This window comes from Canis lupus, chromosome 20 (assembly GCF_011100685.1).
Source record: "Canis lupus familiaris isolate Mischka breed German Shepherd chromosome 20, alternate assembly UU_Cfam_GSD_1.0, whole genome shotgun sequence".
NCBI lineage: Eukaryota > Metazoa > Chordata > Mammalia > Carnivora > Canidae > Canis > Canis lupus.
Window position 1 is genome coordinate 54,340,003 of NC_049241.1, and position 18,613 is coordinate 54,358,615.

General features: G+C 47.3%; 1 protein-coding gene and 1 long non-coding RNA gene across 22 annotated transcripts in view; one reads left to right on the forward strand and one right to left on the reverse strand.

The window, feature by feature from the left end:
• LOC111091391 overlaps window positions 1–18,613 on the forward strand; it is a 54,412-nt gene that overhangs the window by 3,730 nt on the left and 32,069 nt on the right. For 2 of the 9 annotated variants that reach the window (XR_005375190.1, XR_005375192.1), the window contains exons 1-3: window positions 10,684–12,391; window positions 12,699–12,821; window positions 16,839–16,997. This is a non-coding gene — a long non-coding RNA (uncharacterized LOC111091391). Of the gene's footprint in view, window positions 1–10,673; window positions 12,392–12,698; window positions 12,822–16,838; window positions 16,998–18,613 lie in introns of those variants that run through there. The other 7 variants (XR_005375186.1, XR_005375185.1, XR_005375191.1 and 4 more) reach the window with 6 other exon arrangements.
• Window positions 9,848–18,613, reverse strand: part of ACSBG2 (acyl-CoA synthetase bubblegum family member 2) — a 39,164-nt gene continuing 30,398 nt past the window's right edge. For 3 of the 13 annotated variants that reach the window (XM_038567600.1, XM_038567591.1, XM_038567597.1), the window contains 8 exons: window positions 18,329–18,513; window positions 17,960–18,193; window positions 15,479–15,699; window positions 13,802–13,941; window positions 13,404–13,650; window positions 11,995–12,103; window positions 10,083–10,377; window positions 9,848–10,001 (listed from right to left, as the gene is read on the reverse strand). In XM_038567600.1, coding sequence (XP_038423528.1) covers window positions 12,030–12,103; window positions 13,404–13,650; window positions 13,802–13,941; window positions 15,479–15,699; window positions 17,960–18,193; window positions 18,329–18,513 — 1,101 coding nt within the window. In that variant the 3' untranslated portion in view covers window positions 9,848–10,001; window positions 10,083–10,377; window positions 11,995–12,029. Of the gene's footprint in view, window positions 10,002–10,082; window positions 10,378–11,721; window positions 11,818–11,994; window positions 12,104–13,403; window positions 13,651–13,801; window positions 13,942–15,478; window positions 15,700–17,025; window positions 17,465–17,959; window positions 18,194–18,328; window positions 18,514–18,613 lie in introns of those variants that run through there. The other 10 variants (XM_038567594.1, XM_038567598.1, XM_038567595.1 and 7 more) reach the window with 8 other exon arrangements.

Below are 18,613 nucleotides of genomic sequence, written 5' to 3' on the forward strand. Positions count from 1 at the left end.
TAAATGTGTAGTCTTTTGTGTCTGGCTTCTTCCACTTAGCATAAGTTCACCTACGTGCTGCAGTTCATGCATTTTTATGGTTGAGGAGCATTCTGTTACTTGGAAATACTGTGTTTTGTCCATTGATTCGTTGGTTGGTGGACATTTGGGTTTTCTCCTAGCGTTTGGTGATTGTGGGTAGAGCTGCTGTGAACATTCGTGTACAAGTTCTTGTGTCGTTTCTCTTTGGGGTATACCTAGGAGCTGAATTGCCGGGTCGTATAGTAACTCCGTGTGTAACATTTTAAGAGACTTCTAAACTGCTTTCCAAAGTGGCTGTGCTGTTCTGCATTCCCTCCAGTGAGGGATACGGGTTCCAGCTTCTCCAGATCCTCGCTGACACTTGGTATTTCCAGATTTTAAATGTTTAGCCATCCTGGTGGGGGTGAAAGTTCTATCTCGTTGTAGTTTTGGTTTGCATTTCCCTGAGGATTAGTGACACGAGTCATCTTTTCACATGCTTAGTGGCCGTTTGTCTGTCTTTAGAAACATGTTCAATCAAGTCCTTTGCCCATTTAAAAATTTAGCCATTTGTCTATTGTTGAGTTGTAAGGGTTCTTACATATTCTGGTTGCAAGTTCTTTAGCAGATACATGATTCTTAAATACTTTTGTCTTTTCAGTTTCAAAGTTGACGTTTACTTGACAGTATCTTTTGAAGGGCAAGAGTTTTTAATTCTGGTGAAGTCCAGGTGTGTCATTTCTTGTCTTAACAGTGTGTGCTTTGGTATCATGTCTAAGACATCTTTTCCTAATCCAAGGGCACAAAGATATTCTCCTTCTTTCCCCTGAAAGTTCTGTAGTTTTGGCTTTTATGTTTAGGTGTATGATGCACTTTGAGTTAGCTTTTATGTGTAGCATGCGGTGAGGGCTGGTATTCTCTCGTTTTGTTTTTGGAATATTATTCCAGCATTATTTATTGAAAAGACTGCCCTTTCCCCCACTGAACCACCGTGGCACTTTTATCAAAAATTAGTTGACCATAAATAATGCCATTTCATTTCTGGACTCTCTGTCTCATTGATCTTCTACCATGCTGTCTTGGTCAATAGCTTTATGGTGAGTTTTACAACGAAAGTCCTGCATCTTTGTTCTTTTATTAAAGGCAAGGATCTGGGGATCCCTGGGTGGCTCAGCGGTTTGGCGCCTGCCTTTGGCCCAGGGTGCGATCCTGGAGACCCGGGATGGAGTCCCACGTCAGGCTCCCGGCTTGGAGTCTGCTTCTCCCTCTGCCTGTGTCTCTGCCTCTCTCTCTCTCTATCATAAATGAATAAATAAATCTTAAATAAGTAAGTAAATAAATAAATAAATAAATAAATAAAGGCAAGGATCTGGTGGACGGCAGGACAGGAAGAGTAAGTCATCATGGGAGACACAAGGACTAGGAACGGGCAGGCTCTTCATGACAGCATGGGAGGGCTCGAGAAAAATGACAGGCTCTGAGTTCAAATTGTTATCTTGAATATGTTCAGAGAACCAGTTCTATGGATGTTTTGTGATTTTTTTTCTTAAAGATTTTATTTATTTATTTACAAGAGAGATACAGAGAGAGGCAGAGACATAGGCAGAGGGAAAAGCAGGCTCCCTGTGGGGAGCCCAATGTGGAACTCGATCCTGGGACTCTGGGAACACAACCTGAGCCAAAGGCGGATGCTCAACCACTGAGCCAGCCAGGCGCCCCTGTTTTGTGATTTCATACCTCTTCCAGCTGTAGGTTGCTGAATTATAATGTGATGTGAATTCACAGCCTCGCCAGACCTTTGTATGGAAGTTAGGGCATGGGCAGCCCTGGTGGCCCAGTGGTTTGGCACCGCCTTCGGCCTGGGGTGTGATTCTGGAAACCCGGGATCGAGTCCCGCATCAGGCTCCCTGCATGGAGCCTGCTTCTCTCCCTCTCCCTCTGCCTGTGTCTCTGCCTCTCTCTCTCTGTCTGTTATGAATAAATAAATAATTTTTTAAAAAAAGATAGGGCATTGTTTGAGTTAACGGTACCCCAAGAATGGAAATATTGGAATGGTGTAATTTGGACTGTATGACTTTGAGTGCCTTGAACTTTTATTTATTTTTCAAATTTTTATTTAAATTCTAGTTAGTTCTCATGTGGTGTCATATTGGTTTCAGGAGTCAAATTTAATAATTTATCACTTACATATAACACACAGGGCACATCGCGTCATGTGCCCCCCCCTTTAATGCCCATCACCCATTTAGCCCATCTCCACCCAACTCCCCTCCAGCAGCTCTCAGTTTGTTCTCTATCATTAAGAGTCTCTTAGAGTTTGCCGCTCTCTCTTCTCTTTTCTTCCCCTTCCGACACGTTCATCTGTTTCTTAAATTCCACATATGGGTGAAATCATATGGCATTTGTCTTTCTCTGACTTTTTCACTTAGCATAATCCACTCTAGCTCCATCCATGTCCTTGCAAATGACAAGACTTTATTCTTCTTGATGGCTGAGTAATATTCTGTCGTGTGTCTCTCTCTATATATAGACACACCACATCTTCATCCATTTATCTGTCAATGGACACTTGAGCTCTTTGCATAGTTTGGCAATTGTGGACCTTGCTGCTGTGAACTTTGGGGTGCACATGCCCCTTTGAATCACTATGTTTGTATCCTTTGGATAAATACCAAGTAGTGTAGTAGCTGGGTTGTAGGGTAACTCTTTTTAACTTTTTAAGGAGCCTCCACACTGTTCTCCAGAGTGGCTGCACCAGTTTGCATTCCTACCAACAGTATAAGAGCGATCCCCTTCCTCTGAATCCTCACCAATATCTCTTTTTTCCTGAGTTACTTGTCTTAGCCATTCTGACAGGTATGAGGGGATACCTCATTGTGGTTTTGATTTATATTTCTCTGATGCCGAGTGATTGGAGCATCTTTTCATGTGTCTGTTGGCCATTTATATGTCTTCTTTGGGGAAATGTCTGTTCATGTCTTCTGCCCATTTCTTAACTGGATGATTTGTTTTTGGGGTATTGAGTGTGATAAGTTCTTCATAGATTTTGGACACTAGCCCTTTTTCCAGTATGTCATTTGCAAATATCTTTTCCCATTCTGGTTGCCTTTTAGTATTGTTGATTGCTTCCTTTGCTGTGCAGAAGCTTTTTATCTTCACAAAGTCCCAATAGTTCAATTTTGCCTTTGTTTCCTTTGCCTCTAGAGACACATCTAGCAAGAAGATGCTCTGGCTGAGGTTAAAGAGGTTGCTGCCTGTCTTCTCCTCTAAGATTTTGATGGTTTTCTCTCTCATATTTAGGTATTTCATCCATTTTGAATTTATTTTTGTGTCTGGTGTAAGAAAATTGTCCAATTTCACTCTTCTGCATGTGGCTGTCCAGTTTTCCTAGCACAATGTGTTGAAGAGACTGTCTTTTTTTCTTTTTTTTTTAAAGATTTTTATTTATTCATGATAGACGAGAGAGAGAGAGAGAGAGAGAGAGGCAGAGACACAGGCAGAGGGAGAAGCAGGCTCCATGCAGGGAGCCCGACGTGGGACTGGGTCCCGGGATTCCAGGATCGTGCCCTGGACCAAAGGCAGGCACCACACCGCTGAGCCACCCAGGGATCCCCGAGACTGTCTTTTTTTCCATTGGATATTCTTTCCTGCTTTGTTGAAGATTAATTCACCATCTAGTTGTTGTCTAGTTGTTGTCCTTTGTTTATCTCTGGGTTTTCTGTTCTATTCCATTGATCTATGTATTTTTGTGCCAGTACCATACTGTCTTGATGACTACAGCTTTGTAATGTAGCTTGAAGTCCAGAATTGTGAAGCCACCAGGTTTGGTTTTCATTTTCAAGGTTGCTTTGGCTATTCCAGGTCTTTCGTGGTTCCATACAAATTTTAGGATTGTTTGTTCTAACTCTGTGAAAAAATGCTGGTGGCATTTAGACAGGAATTGCATTAAATGTGTAGATTGCCTTGGGTAGTATAGACGTTTTAACAGTGTTCTTCCAACCTGTGAGCGTGGAATGTTTTCTCATTTCTTTGTGTCCTCTTCAGTTTCTTTCATAAGTGCTCTGTAATTTTCAGGGTACAAGTATCCTGAACTTTCAAATCCCATTCAGACTTCCTTGCCAGGAAAAAATAAAATAAAAATAAAGGGAGCCCTTCCTGCCATCTAGAGGCAGTAACCTTGCAGTAGAAGCCAGAGTTCACACTAGCTCCCCCCTTGCCTCTACACTGAAAATGCAGTCAGTCAAGTCTCAAGAGTCCTTCAGGAGGCCACTTACAAAGCCAAACCTTGGAGATGAAGAATTGCAAACGATTTACAAGATTTGGCTCATTTAGATTGGGCGGGAAATCTGGGTACTGTCTGTGGGATTGGATTCTGAGGCTGCTGAACCAGGGAAGGGGAAATGAATTTATCAAGGTAGGTGTGCTGAGCGGAGATTGTAGATTTATTAGCCTAGCCCAAGCCATCGGGAGTCATTCTGGTTGTCAGTGTGGTTGATTAACTGGAGAGCTGAACTCAGTCTGGCTTTTGTAACTATAGCCGAGTTGCCAGAAGAATCCTTGGTGTAACAAAGAAGGAATCTGAAGGGATATGCTCTGTGCACAGGGCAGCAGATATGGGGGTATTCACTGCATGGTTAATGAACAGGTGGAAGCAACCTAAATGTCCAGTGATAGGGGAGTGGGTGAGTGCCATGCAAAATCCCTACTCTGGAACACCATGCAGTCGTTAGAGCAAATGGGGTGGTTGTATTCGGCTTCACAAATAAAGGTGTCTATAGCATGTTTTCTAAAGATTTTATTCATTTATTTGAGAGAGAGAGAGCAAGCAGGGGGAGTGGCAGGCAGAGGGAGAGGGAGAAGCAGACTTTCCACTGAGCAGGGAGCCTGAGGTGGGGCTCGATCCCAGAGTCCAGAGGTCATGACTTGAGCCAAATAAGATGCTTAACCAACTGAGCCACCCAGGCACCCCAAGTATATGTCGTTTAATATGCCTTTTAAATAATTTATTTTGAAATAATAAATCTGAGGGTCACAGGAAAGTTTCCATAATAGTACAAAGAACTATCTTCTTTATGCAGATTCATTTCCTCCATCATCTACTACCCCTGCCCCCACCAGATTATCATCAATCTTTTTCTTTCTGTAAAGATTTATTTGAGAGAGAGTGAGAAGGGGTGGGGGCAGAAGCGCAGAGGGAGAGGGAGAGAGAATCTCAAGCAGACTCCATGCTGAGGGCTGAGCCCGATGCAGGGCTCGATCTCACGACCCTGAGATCACGACCAGGGCCAAAGCCAAGAGTCGGATGCTTAACTGACTGTGCCACCCAGGTGCCCCTCAATAATCTTTTTCTGAGGATAACCTGCAGACATTTCGTACAAATATTTCAGTGTGTGTCCCCCAAACAACACTGACCTACACAACGAGCATATAAGCCCAGATCAGGACGTCATCATTACTGCATGATCATCCAGTCCTCACACCCCATTCATAGTTTCTTAACCGATCCAGTAAGGTCTTCCTTTCTGGTCCAGGATACAACCTGGGATCATATGCACTTAGTTGTCAGGTCTCCTCAGACTCCTTCAATCTGGAGCGAGTTTTCACTTGCTCTGTCTTTCATTCCTGGATGGTCTTGAAGAGCACAGGCCTTACATTCTGTAGAATGAGCCCCAGTTTGGGTGCACCATGACTGGGGCCATGCTTTTGTCATATAAGTGTTAGCCAACCAGGGCCTGGTGTAATTGGCTCTGTGTTGTTTACTCCTTCACAGCAGTTTGGGACCTGCTAGTGCCAAACCCCAATTTTTTCTTTAACTTATATTTAAGGTGGGGGAACCTGAAAGACATCTGACCAGACATCTGATCAGGTGGTCCAGGTTTACATCACTTCCTGATAACTGCACTAAGAGGAGCCTAGCACAGTTTCTGTCATATTCCTTCCAAGAACACTGGAGTGAGTTGGGGAGCTGGGGGCCTGAGAGTGACCACAAGGTGACAGCAGGTTTACTTGGGGAGCCCTTTGGTTCACATGCAGGGAAAGCCTCTCACAGAATGAGACAACAGCACAGAGCCAACAGCCCAGAAGGGGAAGAAGGCAAGGACCCACCCCCACACCCCAGGGGGAAGGGGCTTATTTGTCTAGGTGACATTTTCAGTAGCTGGGCAGGGAGTCTATGGGCCAGAGAGCTCCAAAGGGCACAGCATTCTGGGGTGTTTCATAGCTCTGGTGTTTATCTTATATGTGGTACATTTGGGTGTCTATCAAGTGATAGACAAAGCAGGCGGGGTCTAAATGGCTAAAAATATGAATATTAAAGATATATTTTAAACAACTGAATGTGTAAGAAGCTCAGTTTGCTACCATCTTTCCCTTCCAATGGTGTATAATGATCAATAGAACTTAATATACCCTTGTGATCTGGAAAATCATCTTTTGCCAAGTTATGTTTTCCTGCTTTTATAACTGATCGGGATTTTGTGGGGGAGAGGTACTATGAGATTACGTCAATGTCTTCCCCATCATCAAAGCTCCAGTCACTGACCATGGAGTCTACTGACGACTCCTGTTTGTCCACCTGCATAATGATTGCCAGGTGTAGACTTTCTTTTTTTACATTTTTATTTATTTATTAATGAGAGACACAGAGAGAGAGAGAGAGAGAGGCAGAGACACAGGCAGAGGAAGAAGCAGGCTTCATGCAGGGAGCCCGATGTGGGACTCCATCCCGGGACTCCAGGATACACCCTGGGCCGCAGGCAGGTGCCAAACCGCTGAGCCACCCAGGAATCCCCAGGTATAGACTTTCTAATCCCATCATTTCTTCTACATTATTCATGACTTTGTATTACAATAGCAATAACCAGTTATTCAGTGGGTTGTAATCTGTTACTGTCATTTTGTTTTGGGAGGCAAATTGCCCCCATGTAGCCAGTGGAAAGCCCTTCTGGCTGGTTCCTCTGGCCCTTTGACAGGTCCTATCTCTCTATCTTTCTGTCTTTCCTTCCTTCCTTCCTATGTTCTGGGCTCATCTTATACACTCCCTGTCTTAGCCCTGGAATCAGACATTTCCCCAAGCATCCCTGGTTCCTTTTAGTAGTAGATGGGATTTAGAAACCAAGATCTGGCCATTTAGTGTGCCCACTGCTGCTGGGCCCTCAGAGCAGAGATAGAAAACATGTGCATATGTACATGTGTGCATGTATATACACATGACTAAGTGTGTAGGTACACAGACATATGTAGATATATTTTTATATAACACATCTATAGTTCTGCAACTGTGTGTATATATCATGAAACTGTGAATTTGTACAGTACCTCTAACTCAAATGTATTATCTTGTGGTTCTTTCTAACCTTTTCCTAAATTTCTTCTCTGCCAGTGAGAAACTTAGCTCTACTTAAAAAATATCTACTTACTTATTTGCTCACTGTATCCAGCCTCTCGACCGCACTGTTCCTCTCCTCAGCCTGCCGCCTCTGCTTTCCCCTCCAGTCCACACCCTTGGCCTCTCAGCCTGTCCCTTGCTCCTCCGTGTAGCTGCCCACCTCTCCTCCCCACATTCTCAACCACTGTGCTAACTTGCCTCTTCCTGGAAGAAAAAACTAAAGTAATTTCTACCTAACTTTATGTGTGTTTACTGTTCAGGGACACCTTTTTTTTTTTTTTTTGATCTAATATTTCACTTTGGATTTTTTTAAAATTTTTTTAATAAATTAATTTTTTATTGGTGTTCAATTTACCAACATACAGAATAACACCCAGTGCTCATCCCGTCAAGTGTCCCCCTCAGTGCCTGTCACCCACTCACCCCCACCCCCCGCCCTCCTCCCCTTCCACCACCCCTAGTTCGTTTCCCAGAGTTAGGAGTCTTTATGTTCTGTCTCCCTTTCTGATATTTCCCACACATTTCTTCTCCCTTCCCTTATATTCCCTTTCACTATTATTTATATTCCCCAAATGAATGAGAACATACACTGTTTGTCCTCCGATTGACTTACTTCACTCAGCATAATACCCTCCAGTTCCATCCACGTTGAAGCAAATGGTGGGTATTTGTCGTTTCTAATGGCTGAGTAATATTCCATTGTATACATAAACCACATCTTCTTTATCCATTCATCTTTTGATGGACACCGAGGCTCCTTCCACAGTTTGGCTATTGTGGACATTGCTGCTAGAAACATCAGGGTGCAGGTGTCCCGGCGTTTCATTGCATCTGAATCTTTGGGGTAAATCCCCAACAGTGCAATTGCTGGGTTGTAGGGCAGGTCTATTTTTAACTCTTTGAGGAACCTCCACATAGTTTTCCAGAGTGGCTGCACCAGTTCACATAGGGACACCTTATTTAATATACATTGTTGCTTCATTAGCATGGAATTTATGGCCAACAGCACTATAATTCATGCACGAATGTTTATTTAACACCTAACTAACTTTTTCCCCCTGGGCTCATCACGGCTTTCTTGTACTCAGGAACACTAGACAGCATTTTGGCATGAGAAGTAGAGGCTGCTTTCAACAGTGACATCACCCAACAAAAATGCAAAAACATGCCACTAAATAGGTCCTCAGAAGGACATGCATTTGCAGCATGAGCTGAAGCAAGAAGGCAGGACAGCACTGTGTTTGACCTCAGCTGGGAGTGAACGTTGGGCAATTCAGATATTTCACTGGTCTGACCATATCCACAGATGGCCACAAAAGTGCTGGCAGCATTGATTTGGGGATTAACAAATAAATTTTAGTGAGCAGGCAAACTTAAAATACAGAATCTGAAAAAAAAGGATAGGCTGTACTTACATATGAAAAAATAAAACTAAAAAGTTACCAGGTAGATGAGGAAAGCCATCAAAAATAACATTAGCCTATAGGCATTGCGTTTGTGGTTTTTTTTTTTTTTTTTTTTTTTGGTAAGGAGAATATCTTCATACATTTCTGATCTATTTATAATTTTACATTTTAAAAAGAAAAGGGGCCCTAGGCTGCATCTGGGTATCTAGAACCTTAAAAGACTGGAGATTTTCTTCCTCCTGTTCTAATAGGCTGTCCTCCTCTGGCCTGGGAGGCATCCTTTCTACTGATCTTTCAGGGACCGACACTGTGGATTTGCTGTCTCGGCTTTGGTCTGCCTATTTGTGGACTTTTTTGTTTTTTAAAGTCCACATGACTTTATTCATTAGAGATAGACAGAGAGAGGTAGAGACACAGGCAGAGGGAGAAGCCGGCTCCCTGTGGGGATTCTGACACGGGACTCGATCCCAGGACCCCAGGATCATGACCTGAGATAAAGGCAGACACTCAACCACAGAGCCACCCCAGTGCTCCTATACATGGACTTTTGGATGAAAGAGGAATGAACTTCTGTCTTCTTTAAGTTGCTGTTATTTTGGGCCTTATGACAATAGCGAAACTCATGTTTCATCAAGAACTATAGCTGTTGGGCACCTGGGTGGCTCAGTCAGTGGAGCGTGTGCTTTTGGCTCAGGTAATGGTCCCAGGGTCCTGGGATTGAGTCCCAGATCGGGCTCTCTGCTCAGTGGGGAGCCTGCTTCTCCCTTTCCCCCTACTCATGCTCTGTCTTTTGCTATCTGTCTCTCTCAAATAAATAAATAAAATCTTAAATAAAATAAGAGCCGTTAACCAAGACTGATGGGTGCTTTGATGATAACAGTTTACCTGTATCAACGGCTTCTCAGTGCATACCTTCACCTTGAGATGGGGGTTTGTTTTTACAGATTCCCATCCACTCCAGATGCAGAAGGTTGAACTCCCATAGCTAGTCAGAATTTGAACCCAGAACTGATTTCAGAGTCTGAACTTCTCAACAAAGGACAAAATGTTTGAATCTGGGGCTGAAGATCAGGACATGGGATGCTGAAGTACTTTATTATCAGAACTTGTTGGAAGGGTTTCCATTGCTTCTAGGAAGATGCGTTGGTTTGAGGACTCACTTCTTCAAATTTGTGAAGGCTTTTCTTTCTCATGTCTCAGCCAGTCCTCTGGGGAGGAAAAAAAAAATCTAATTGGAACCCATGAGATGAGATCTTTCTTCTAAAACAAGCAGTTCTTTATAGACCTACCTGTAAGCTTTTTTGGGATCATGCCTTGAAGGTTCATAGGAATTCAGAGATCTGTGATGATCCTGTTGTTTCAAAAGGCTTGCCAGGTCCCAGTGGGGGAATCTCTTTAACAGGTAAATAATCAAGAGATTGATCTGTAGGGAATCTAGCTTCTTAAAAACAGGAGTGAAAGTCCCTATACAGGCAAATCATGTGTCACAGTGAGGTCATTCTTTTGGAGGCTGGAGAGCGGAGAAAGGTTATCACCTGGAGAGCCTTGAAATATGTGTGTTCACTCTCTGAGATCCCACAGTTACTGTAAGATGAAAATATTCCTGAATGAGTGGATCCAATTAGAAAAACAATTGAACCCCTCTCTGATGAACTTTAGAGCACCACTATCTACGAGAAATACCACGTGGGCCACCTATGTAAAATTTTTCTGGTAGCTGAGGCTCAGTTGGTTAAGCATCCACTTCTTAATTTCAGTTGAGGTCATGCTCTCAGGGTCATAAGATCAAGCCCCACTGTGGGCTCTGTGCTCAGCGGGGAGTCTGCTTAAGATTCTCTCTCTCCGTCTCCCTCTGCCCCTCCCCCTGCTCGTACATGCTCTCTCTCTAAAACAAAATCTTTAAAAAATTTTTGATAGCCACATACAAAAAAATAGGTGAAACTAACTTAAGTAATACATTTTTAAAGCCAGTATGTCTAAGATAGTGTTATTTCCACATTTAATCAATATTTCAAAATATGAACAAGATATTTGATATTCTGTTTTATACCCAGTCTTTACAACCCAGTATATGTTTTATACTTACCGCTGCTGCCATTTTGGTCGGCCCAGGTATAGAGGGTCCGTCTCCCACCCCCACATCAATGTCAGATGGTCTTTTACCCAACCGCAAAGTGCAATTTTAAGTCTCTCAAAAGATTCAGAATGGTGAACGTGATGTGTGTTACTGCTGGGCTTACTCAGGAGACTTTGGCCAGTGAAGGTGTGGAGGAGTTAAGCCAGACAACAACATAGAAAGTGGACATGGTGGCATGCTGGACTGAATCATGCTCCCCTCTCAAGGTCATGAGATCAAGCGCCACAGTGGGCTCTGTGCTCAGCAGGGAGTCTGCTTAAGATTCATATGTGGAAGCCCTAACCCCCAAGACCTCAGAATGTGACTTCATTTGGGGATAGAGTCTCCAAAGAGGTGATTGAGTTGAAAAGAAGCCATTAGGGTGGGCCCTGATCCAGTACGACGTGTCCTTGTAACAAAAGGAAATGCCGACCCAAGCACCACATCTATGAGCCAGGGAGAGAGGCCTCAGTAGAACCCAACCAGCCAGTACCTTGCTCTTGGACTTCCAGAAAATAAATTCCTGTGGTGCAACCCACCAAGTCCGTGGTACTTTGGTAGCTGCAGCCCTAGCAAGCTAATGTGGGCGAGTTGGCTGTGGGCATCAGAAGACCATGATTTGACCATGAAAAGATTACAAGTGGCCTTTGGGACAACTGAGAATTTGTTCTACTGTCCTCCTACTCTTGCGTCTAGCTGGATTCTATCAGTGAGTGACCCCTGGTGTTTGGGGGCCTCTGATGGATGAGACTCGGGGAAAGGAGAGGAACGGGGGTGGGTGGGTAAGAGTTGTTCAAATCCCTATCCCTTACCCTCTGTGATGGGCCACCACGCCTCGTTCCCTGGTTTCCTGGCAAGTGGCACTTAATCCCACCAAGGTTTCTGATCAAAGGCCTGCTCCAGATAAGCTACAAAATAACATTTGGGCATTTCTCTGGTAGAGAAAGCATGACCTAGAATCCCTGGCAAGCAAATGTACATTCCTGCGTGGCCTCTCCAGCTCTGCTCACAGACCCGCCTGCCACAGAGGAGAGACCACGTCTGTTGGACTTGTGCAAGGCACAGCCCAGCAAAGCCAGTCTCACCGTTGGGACCGCCAAGAGCAGCTCCACCAGAGAAGTCAGCGGTAAAAGCTTTCAATTTGCTTTCTGTATTTCTGGGTTACAAAATGTCTCCTAATCTTGGTCGTTGGACCTATCGAGAAAGGAGAGACCAGTTCAGATGTGGGGATAAAATAAAAGTTCGCATGTCCCGTGTGTGGCCAACTGGGTCCCGTGACCGGGACCCTGGCTGGCTGGGGCTGGCTCTGCCATCGACTTCGTGGGCGCACCGCCGTCACCATCGGCATGGGGATGACCGTCCTGCCCTCGCCCTGGGCTGTGGGGAGGACTGTGTGAGCTGCCAGGCAGACAGCATTCTGAACTCCGTGCCTCGTGTGGACAATGCCCCCAGCGGAGAAGGCATGCCACCCCAATTTTACAGGTGAGGAAATGGGCTCAGAGAGGGCCAGTTGCTCTGAAGTGACCCAGCATGTGCATGGCAGGGGCAAGACTTGAATTCAGGCCCTGATCCAGAGCCCCCAGACTCATGGGCTCTGGGTCACCACAGCGTTCAGGCTTCCCCAGCTGGGTCCTGAGCAACCCCCCACCTCAGGACTGCATTTTCAACTTGTGGTTGAAAGAACTAAGGATCAGAGGGCCAAGTCACTTGGAGGGGGCAGGACTTGAACCCAAGTTGTTGGAGATTGTGTGTTTGCCGTTCACTCTAACTCTGTAATCCATGCCATCAGACTACAGCTGAGTGCTGAGAACAAGCCCCAGAAGGGACATCGATGGAAAGCAGGGCCCCCACCCACCCGGGAGTGAGCCCTCCCTTCATGGGGCAGACGGACAAAGATCAGCTAATACGTAGGGTAGGTAATTTCAGACTATGTTGTGTTACGGGGGCAAGACGGCAGCAGTATAGGGGGTATGATGGTGAGCGACAGGGCCGCCTATTAAGGGCGGTGGTGAGTCCCGTTAGCCAGGATGGTCAGAAAAAGGCCACTCTAGGAAGTGACCTGTAGGGTGAGACCTAGACAATGAGGAGGAGCCAAAGAAGTGAGGGGGGAGGGCATTCCAGGTCAAGGGAGCTGTAGGTGCAAAGGCCCTGAGGTGGAACTGTGCTTGAAGAGTTGTGGGAACAGCAGGGAAGCTGAAAAGGAGAGGTCAGCAGGAGAAAGATCATGCAGAGTCAGAATGAGGAGTTTGGCTTTTATTCCTAGAGCAGAGGGTGTGCTGCCCTGGGGAGGAAGGACATGTGCGCATGTGTGCATGTGCGTGCGTGGGCACATGCGTGGTGTGGGGGTGGGGAGGAGGAGAAGGGACATGTTTGGGGGAGAGCTGTGAGCTGGAAGTGGACCCTCAGACCCCCAAAAAAGGGCACATCTCCCCGGAGCCCATGTAGCCCTGGACATGAGCAGGGGACCAGGCCACCTGCTCTCCGGGCTGCTCACCCAGCTCTCCATTGTGGACAGAAAAGTCCTTCTCCAGGATGACCCACTTCTGGATCCTCTGTGCATTGGAAATGGCTTCCTGATTCACAGCATCTATGCCTTGCTGGATGGCCTTGTAGACCAGGGGGTCCTGCAGCTCCAAAATCTCAGAGACGGTGGACACATGGCTCCCCAGTTTCCGGCAGAACTGAATGGCCTCCAAGCTTAGCTTGTCCAGTGGCTCTCCATTCCTCCTATCGACCTCACACTGCCCCCAGGACACCCTTGTCACCACACCCAGTGACCACACTCACTCCCTGGCCACACCTGAGGACCAGGAAGTGGGTCCCGGGCCACGGGGGGTGCGCCCTCTGGACCCTGGGGTGGAGACCCCCGCAGGACGGCAGACCCAATGTTACCTTCAGCGTCAGCAGGATGCTCAGAAACTTTGCCTTATCTCCCACTAAGATGGCATTACTGATTATGGGGATCTTCTCTTTAACCATGTTCTCAATGGGAACAGGGGCCACGTTCTCACCGCCAGCCGTGATGAGGATTTCTGGAACAAAGCGTGGCTCAGTGAGGCTTCAGCAGGGACGGGACGAAAGCCTCACCTCCTCGAGGATGAGCGGGGACAAAAGCTGGCACAGATGACCGCTCACTTAGAAAACCCCAGAAGCAGAGGACCACCCCTGCCCATGGCCGGGACTCCCATCATGCCTTTCTCCAAGCCACAGACCCAGTGTCACTCTGCCTCTCCTCCCTTGTTTCCTTGGAATTCCCATCCAATGTCCCAGTCCTGTGCACTTCACTTGGACAGCACTGTCCCAAGTCCTTCAGAAGTCTTGGTTGGAAGACAGTGCAGCGCCTCTGGCCATGCCCCGTCTCTTGTCTCCTGATTTGTCTGCCACTTGGCAACCCCTGAAGAACCTTCCAGTGAATTGTGTCAGCTGTTCCCCCAGCCTCTCAAATTCTCCAAGAGCTCCTCCTCCTGTCCCAGATATGTTCCACCTGCTCTCTCATCTAAGGATGCTGGCTGCCTCCCGTCCCACCCACCCAGACTCTCTGTTCTCACCCCAGGATCTTTCAGCCATCCGTACTGCGGTCAAGGCGGTGGTAATCATATGTTTGCGCTGGACACCCGGGGGTGGTGTCTGCCACTGACTCAGGTATCCAACCCACTTTTTCTTCAGGGAACTCTTACCCATCTTGAACCGCTTGTGGTTTGGGCCAGGGCTACGGGGATGAGCATGTGACCAGGTCCGACCTGTCAGCATACTCTACTCTCTGCAGCGGTTCATTTTTAAATGGGATCCAGTGAGAGGCCAGACCTAAAACTTTTGCTGCCCATTGGTGCTTCAGACGAGCCTCGACTGTTGGCAGTCGTCTCGTCACCCAGTGGGAAAAGCCTCTCCAAGAGTGGCCCCAACACCAAGGACGGCTCAGGAAGAGAAAGATAAAGCAATTCCTTTGATGTTATTCTGGCACCTGGATCCAGCCAAGCCTGAAGTGGGACTTTTTAGACTTCTCCATTTTGAGCCAATAGTTTTTCCTTTTCGCTCAAACTTATTCTGTTGCTTGTCGTGGGAATGGTGCTAACCTAACCCGCTTACCGCATAGTTACTGCCTACGCCAGGCTCACTGCCAAACGCTCTGTGTGCATCAGAGGTTGACAAACTACAGCCTGTGAGTCAGATCCAATCGTCCATGTGTTTGTGTGGCCACGGGCTAAAAACGGTTTTTATATTTTTACATGGTTGGAAGGAAATGCAAAGAATAATAAGATTTGTGACACATGAGAGTCAGATGACATTAGTATTGGCACGTGGCCACGTCCGTGTGTCTGCTGGTTGTCTGTGGCTGCGTTTGTGCCCCCGCGGCTGAGCTGAGCAGCTGTGACGTGAACTCTGTGTCCCGCAGATCCAAAAAATATTTACTGTCAGGCCCTCAGCAGGAAGAGCTGGCTTATCCCTGTTCTATGGCACCTCACTGAATCCTGCAGATTATTATTCTCCCTGAGTCACGGGGAAAGAAAGGGGTTTGAAGTTCAGGGTGGGCCTGCCCACAGGAAGCCCCAGAAGAGCCAGCCCCAGTACCTTTGATGCGGCCGGTGATGTAGAGGAAACCATGACTGTCTACACGGCCCAGGTCCCCGGTGTGTAGCCAGCCTTCCTCATCAATGGCCTCCATGGTCGCATCTTCCATCTCCAGATAGCCCATGAAGACGTGCCGACCCCAGATGCAGATCTCCCCTGTGCCATCCTTGCTCTGCTGGTACAGCATGTTCTTACACCCAGACATGATTTTGCCACAGCTGCTGGGGAAGGGAGTTGGTGGGGGTGGGGGAGACCAGGGCTCAGGGAGACAAGGTCACCCCCCCAGGTCAGCCTGGGTGTGCAGCCTGGGCTCCCTGCTGGGATCTGCTGCTCTCACCCTCTCCAGGCTCCGGTGGGCATGAGGAAGCATACAGATATTTCGAAGAAAAGGAAATACAGATGGATTTGAAATGTATGCAAAGATTTTTTTTTTCAACTTCACTCGTAACAAAAGGAATGTACGTGAAAGTTGCATTGAGGTACCTTATTTTTAAAAAGATTTTATTTATTTGTGTGAGAGAGAGAGGGCAGGAGAGGAGGAAGGGGCAGAGGGAGAGAGAAACAGACTCCTCGCTGAGCAGGGAGCCGGATGCGGGACTGGATCCCAGGACTCTGGGATCACGACCTGAGCCAAAGGCAGATGCTTAACCAACTGAGCCAGGTGCCCCCGAGGTACCTTTACCTTTTCTTTCTTTCTTTCTTTCTTTCTTTCTTTCTTTCTTTCTTTCTTTCTTTCTTTCTTTCTTTCTTTCTTTCTTTCTTTCTTTTTTTTTTTTCCAACTGGTTTGGCACCATAGATGATGTGTATGCAAAGCGCTTGCATCAGCATTGTTTGTGGCCACACATGATGGGGAAAAAGTCAAAAGTACCCACCAGTACAAGGACCAGTTAAGTAAAGGCTGGTGCAGGCACCCAGCAGAATACTCTGCAGTTCTGTGTCACGAACCCAGATAACGAAGGACACCAGGTTATCTGACTTCGTTTGGTTCCCAAGCTCCAGATGGCAAGTCATAGTTCAGAGAGGATGGATTCTGTGTTCAGCTTAACATAGAAAATGCTTTTTTGGGGAACAAAATTATGTGTGTCCAGGCACTGCTTGTGCCAGGTTAGCTTGAAGGCAGTGGTGTGGTGGTTTTGCCTCCGGGAGGATGTCAGGGATTGAAGCGCACCCCTCCCTCCCGTCATGTGTTGCAGGGCTAACCCCCAGTACCTCAGAATATGACCAGATCTGGAAACCGGGTCATTGCAGATGTGATGAGTTAAATTAAGTTAAGATCATACTGGAGTAGGGTGGCCCCAAATCCAGCCTGCCTGGTGTCCTTATAAGAAGGGGAGGTTTTTAATTCAGACACGCACACAGGGTGAACCACGAGAAGATGAAGGCGGAGATCCGGGGGACACATCTACAAGGCCGGGAGCTCCAGGGATGGCCAGCAACCACCAGACGGCAGGGAAGGGCCCGGGACGGACATGAACCAGCCTGCCCACACTTGATCTCGGACCTGTGTTCTCCAGAATTGTAAGAAAAAGCTCTTGTGGTTTAAGTTTTGTGGAACCTTGTTATGGTGGCCTCAGCAGACCCACAGGAGATTTGAGGTGGGAGGGAGGGAGCTTTTCACTGTGTTGCCTCCTGAGTTTTTGGACATGGGCACGTAGTCCTCATTGAAAAACACTATTGAAAGGTAGAGGCTGAAACTAGTACCTTTCACCCAGGGTTGGGGCAAGGTCACTGCTCTTTAGGGAAGGCCCACTCTTTGGTTTTGGAAAAACTGCAGTGGGCATTTGGGTTATGGAAAAAATAGACCTTGGATGGGATGATGGAGTGGAAAGGGGGGATGTTGAGGTTTGAGGTGCAAAGCTCCCCCCCACCACTCCCAAGGTAAAGTCAAAGGCAGGAGATGGTTCTGCCGTATTGGGAAGATTGGACAGTTTTTTGCGAAGTTCAAAGGCAGTTGGAACCTGAGCAAGCCCTCAGGAAAGCTGGACCTGCAATGTGACAGCAGAGAGGGGGTCAGGGAGAGATGGTGGGAGATTCTGTGGCTGTGGGACCCAAAGAGCAGAACTGTCTTGGTGTTCTTCCTGTGTCAGTGTCATTGGGTTCACTCCTGCAGCCCGGGGCCAGCTGAGCTTGAGAGAAAGCCAGAAAGGGCCCATGGATGTGTTTGGGATGGAGCATGGTGGAGATGAAGGGTCCGGGGTCTCAAGAGGTGAACCCGGAGTGGGGGAGCCTGGGGAGGGGGCTATCTGGAGACAAAACCCACAAGTGACCATGGGGGAGACCATGGAACATTCTAAGGGCCCTTCTTGTCTGTGGGCTATTTGACAAATGGGGGCGCTTCCCTGGTTGTGAAGATTCAGGGCTTGGAGGCTGGAGAACAGGAGTCACTCTGGAGATTCAGGTCAGGGTTCACCTTAGCCCAGTGGCTCGCCCACCCTCCCACCTATAACCCCCATACCCAGTGCTGCTGGAGGACAGAGTACCTGTGAATCTTGTAGTTATTGCGGCTGGATGTGGTGTGGGGTCCTGTGCTTTCGCTCATCCCGTACATCTCGCCTATAGGTATGTCCAGGCTTAGGAAGAACTCAGAGGTCTCTGGGTTGAGGGGTGCAGCCCCACTGATAGGAATTTGGCATTGATCAAGGCCAAGGGCGTTCCTGACTTTGCTGAACACGAGGGCCTTTGCCACGCGGTAGCTCATGGTAGTGTCGTGGACCCTGTGAATAAGAACGAGAAGGGCAGCTCAGCCCTGGAGCCGAATGGGGCTTGATGGGCACCACCTCCTGGAGAAGGCTGAGCCCCCTTACCCGTGGCCCTCTCCCTGCCCAGCCACTGCTGGACCCTCCACCTACCCAAACATCCTTTTTGTATTGACCTTTAAGCCAATAATTCTTCCCCATGAAAACACCTTCTTCCTCAAGCTTGAGCATTTGGCACCACTTTCTTTTATCTTCTCCTGCATCTTCTCCCAAATTCGGGGCACCCCCAGGAAGGCTGTAGGCTTTACTTCCAGCAGAGTGTTGATCAGGGTGCCCTGCTAGGGACCGAGCTGGGTTAGCCACACCTGCACCTTGCCTGGAACCCAGATGTCCATCTTCCCCCACCAGCCATCCAGCTCGGCCTAGGAGAAGCTTTTC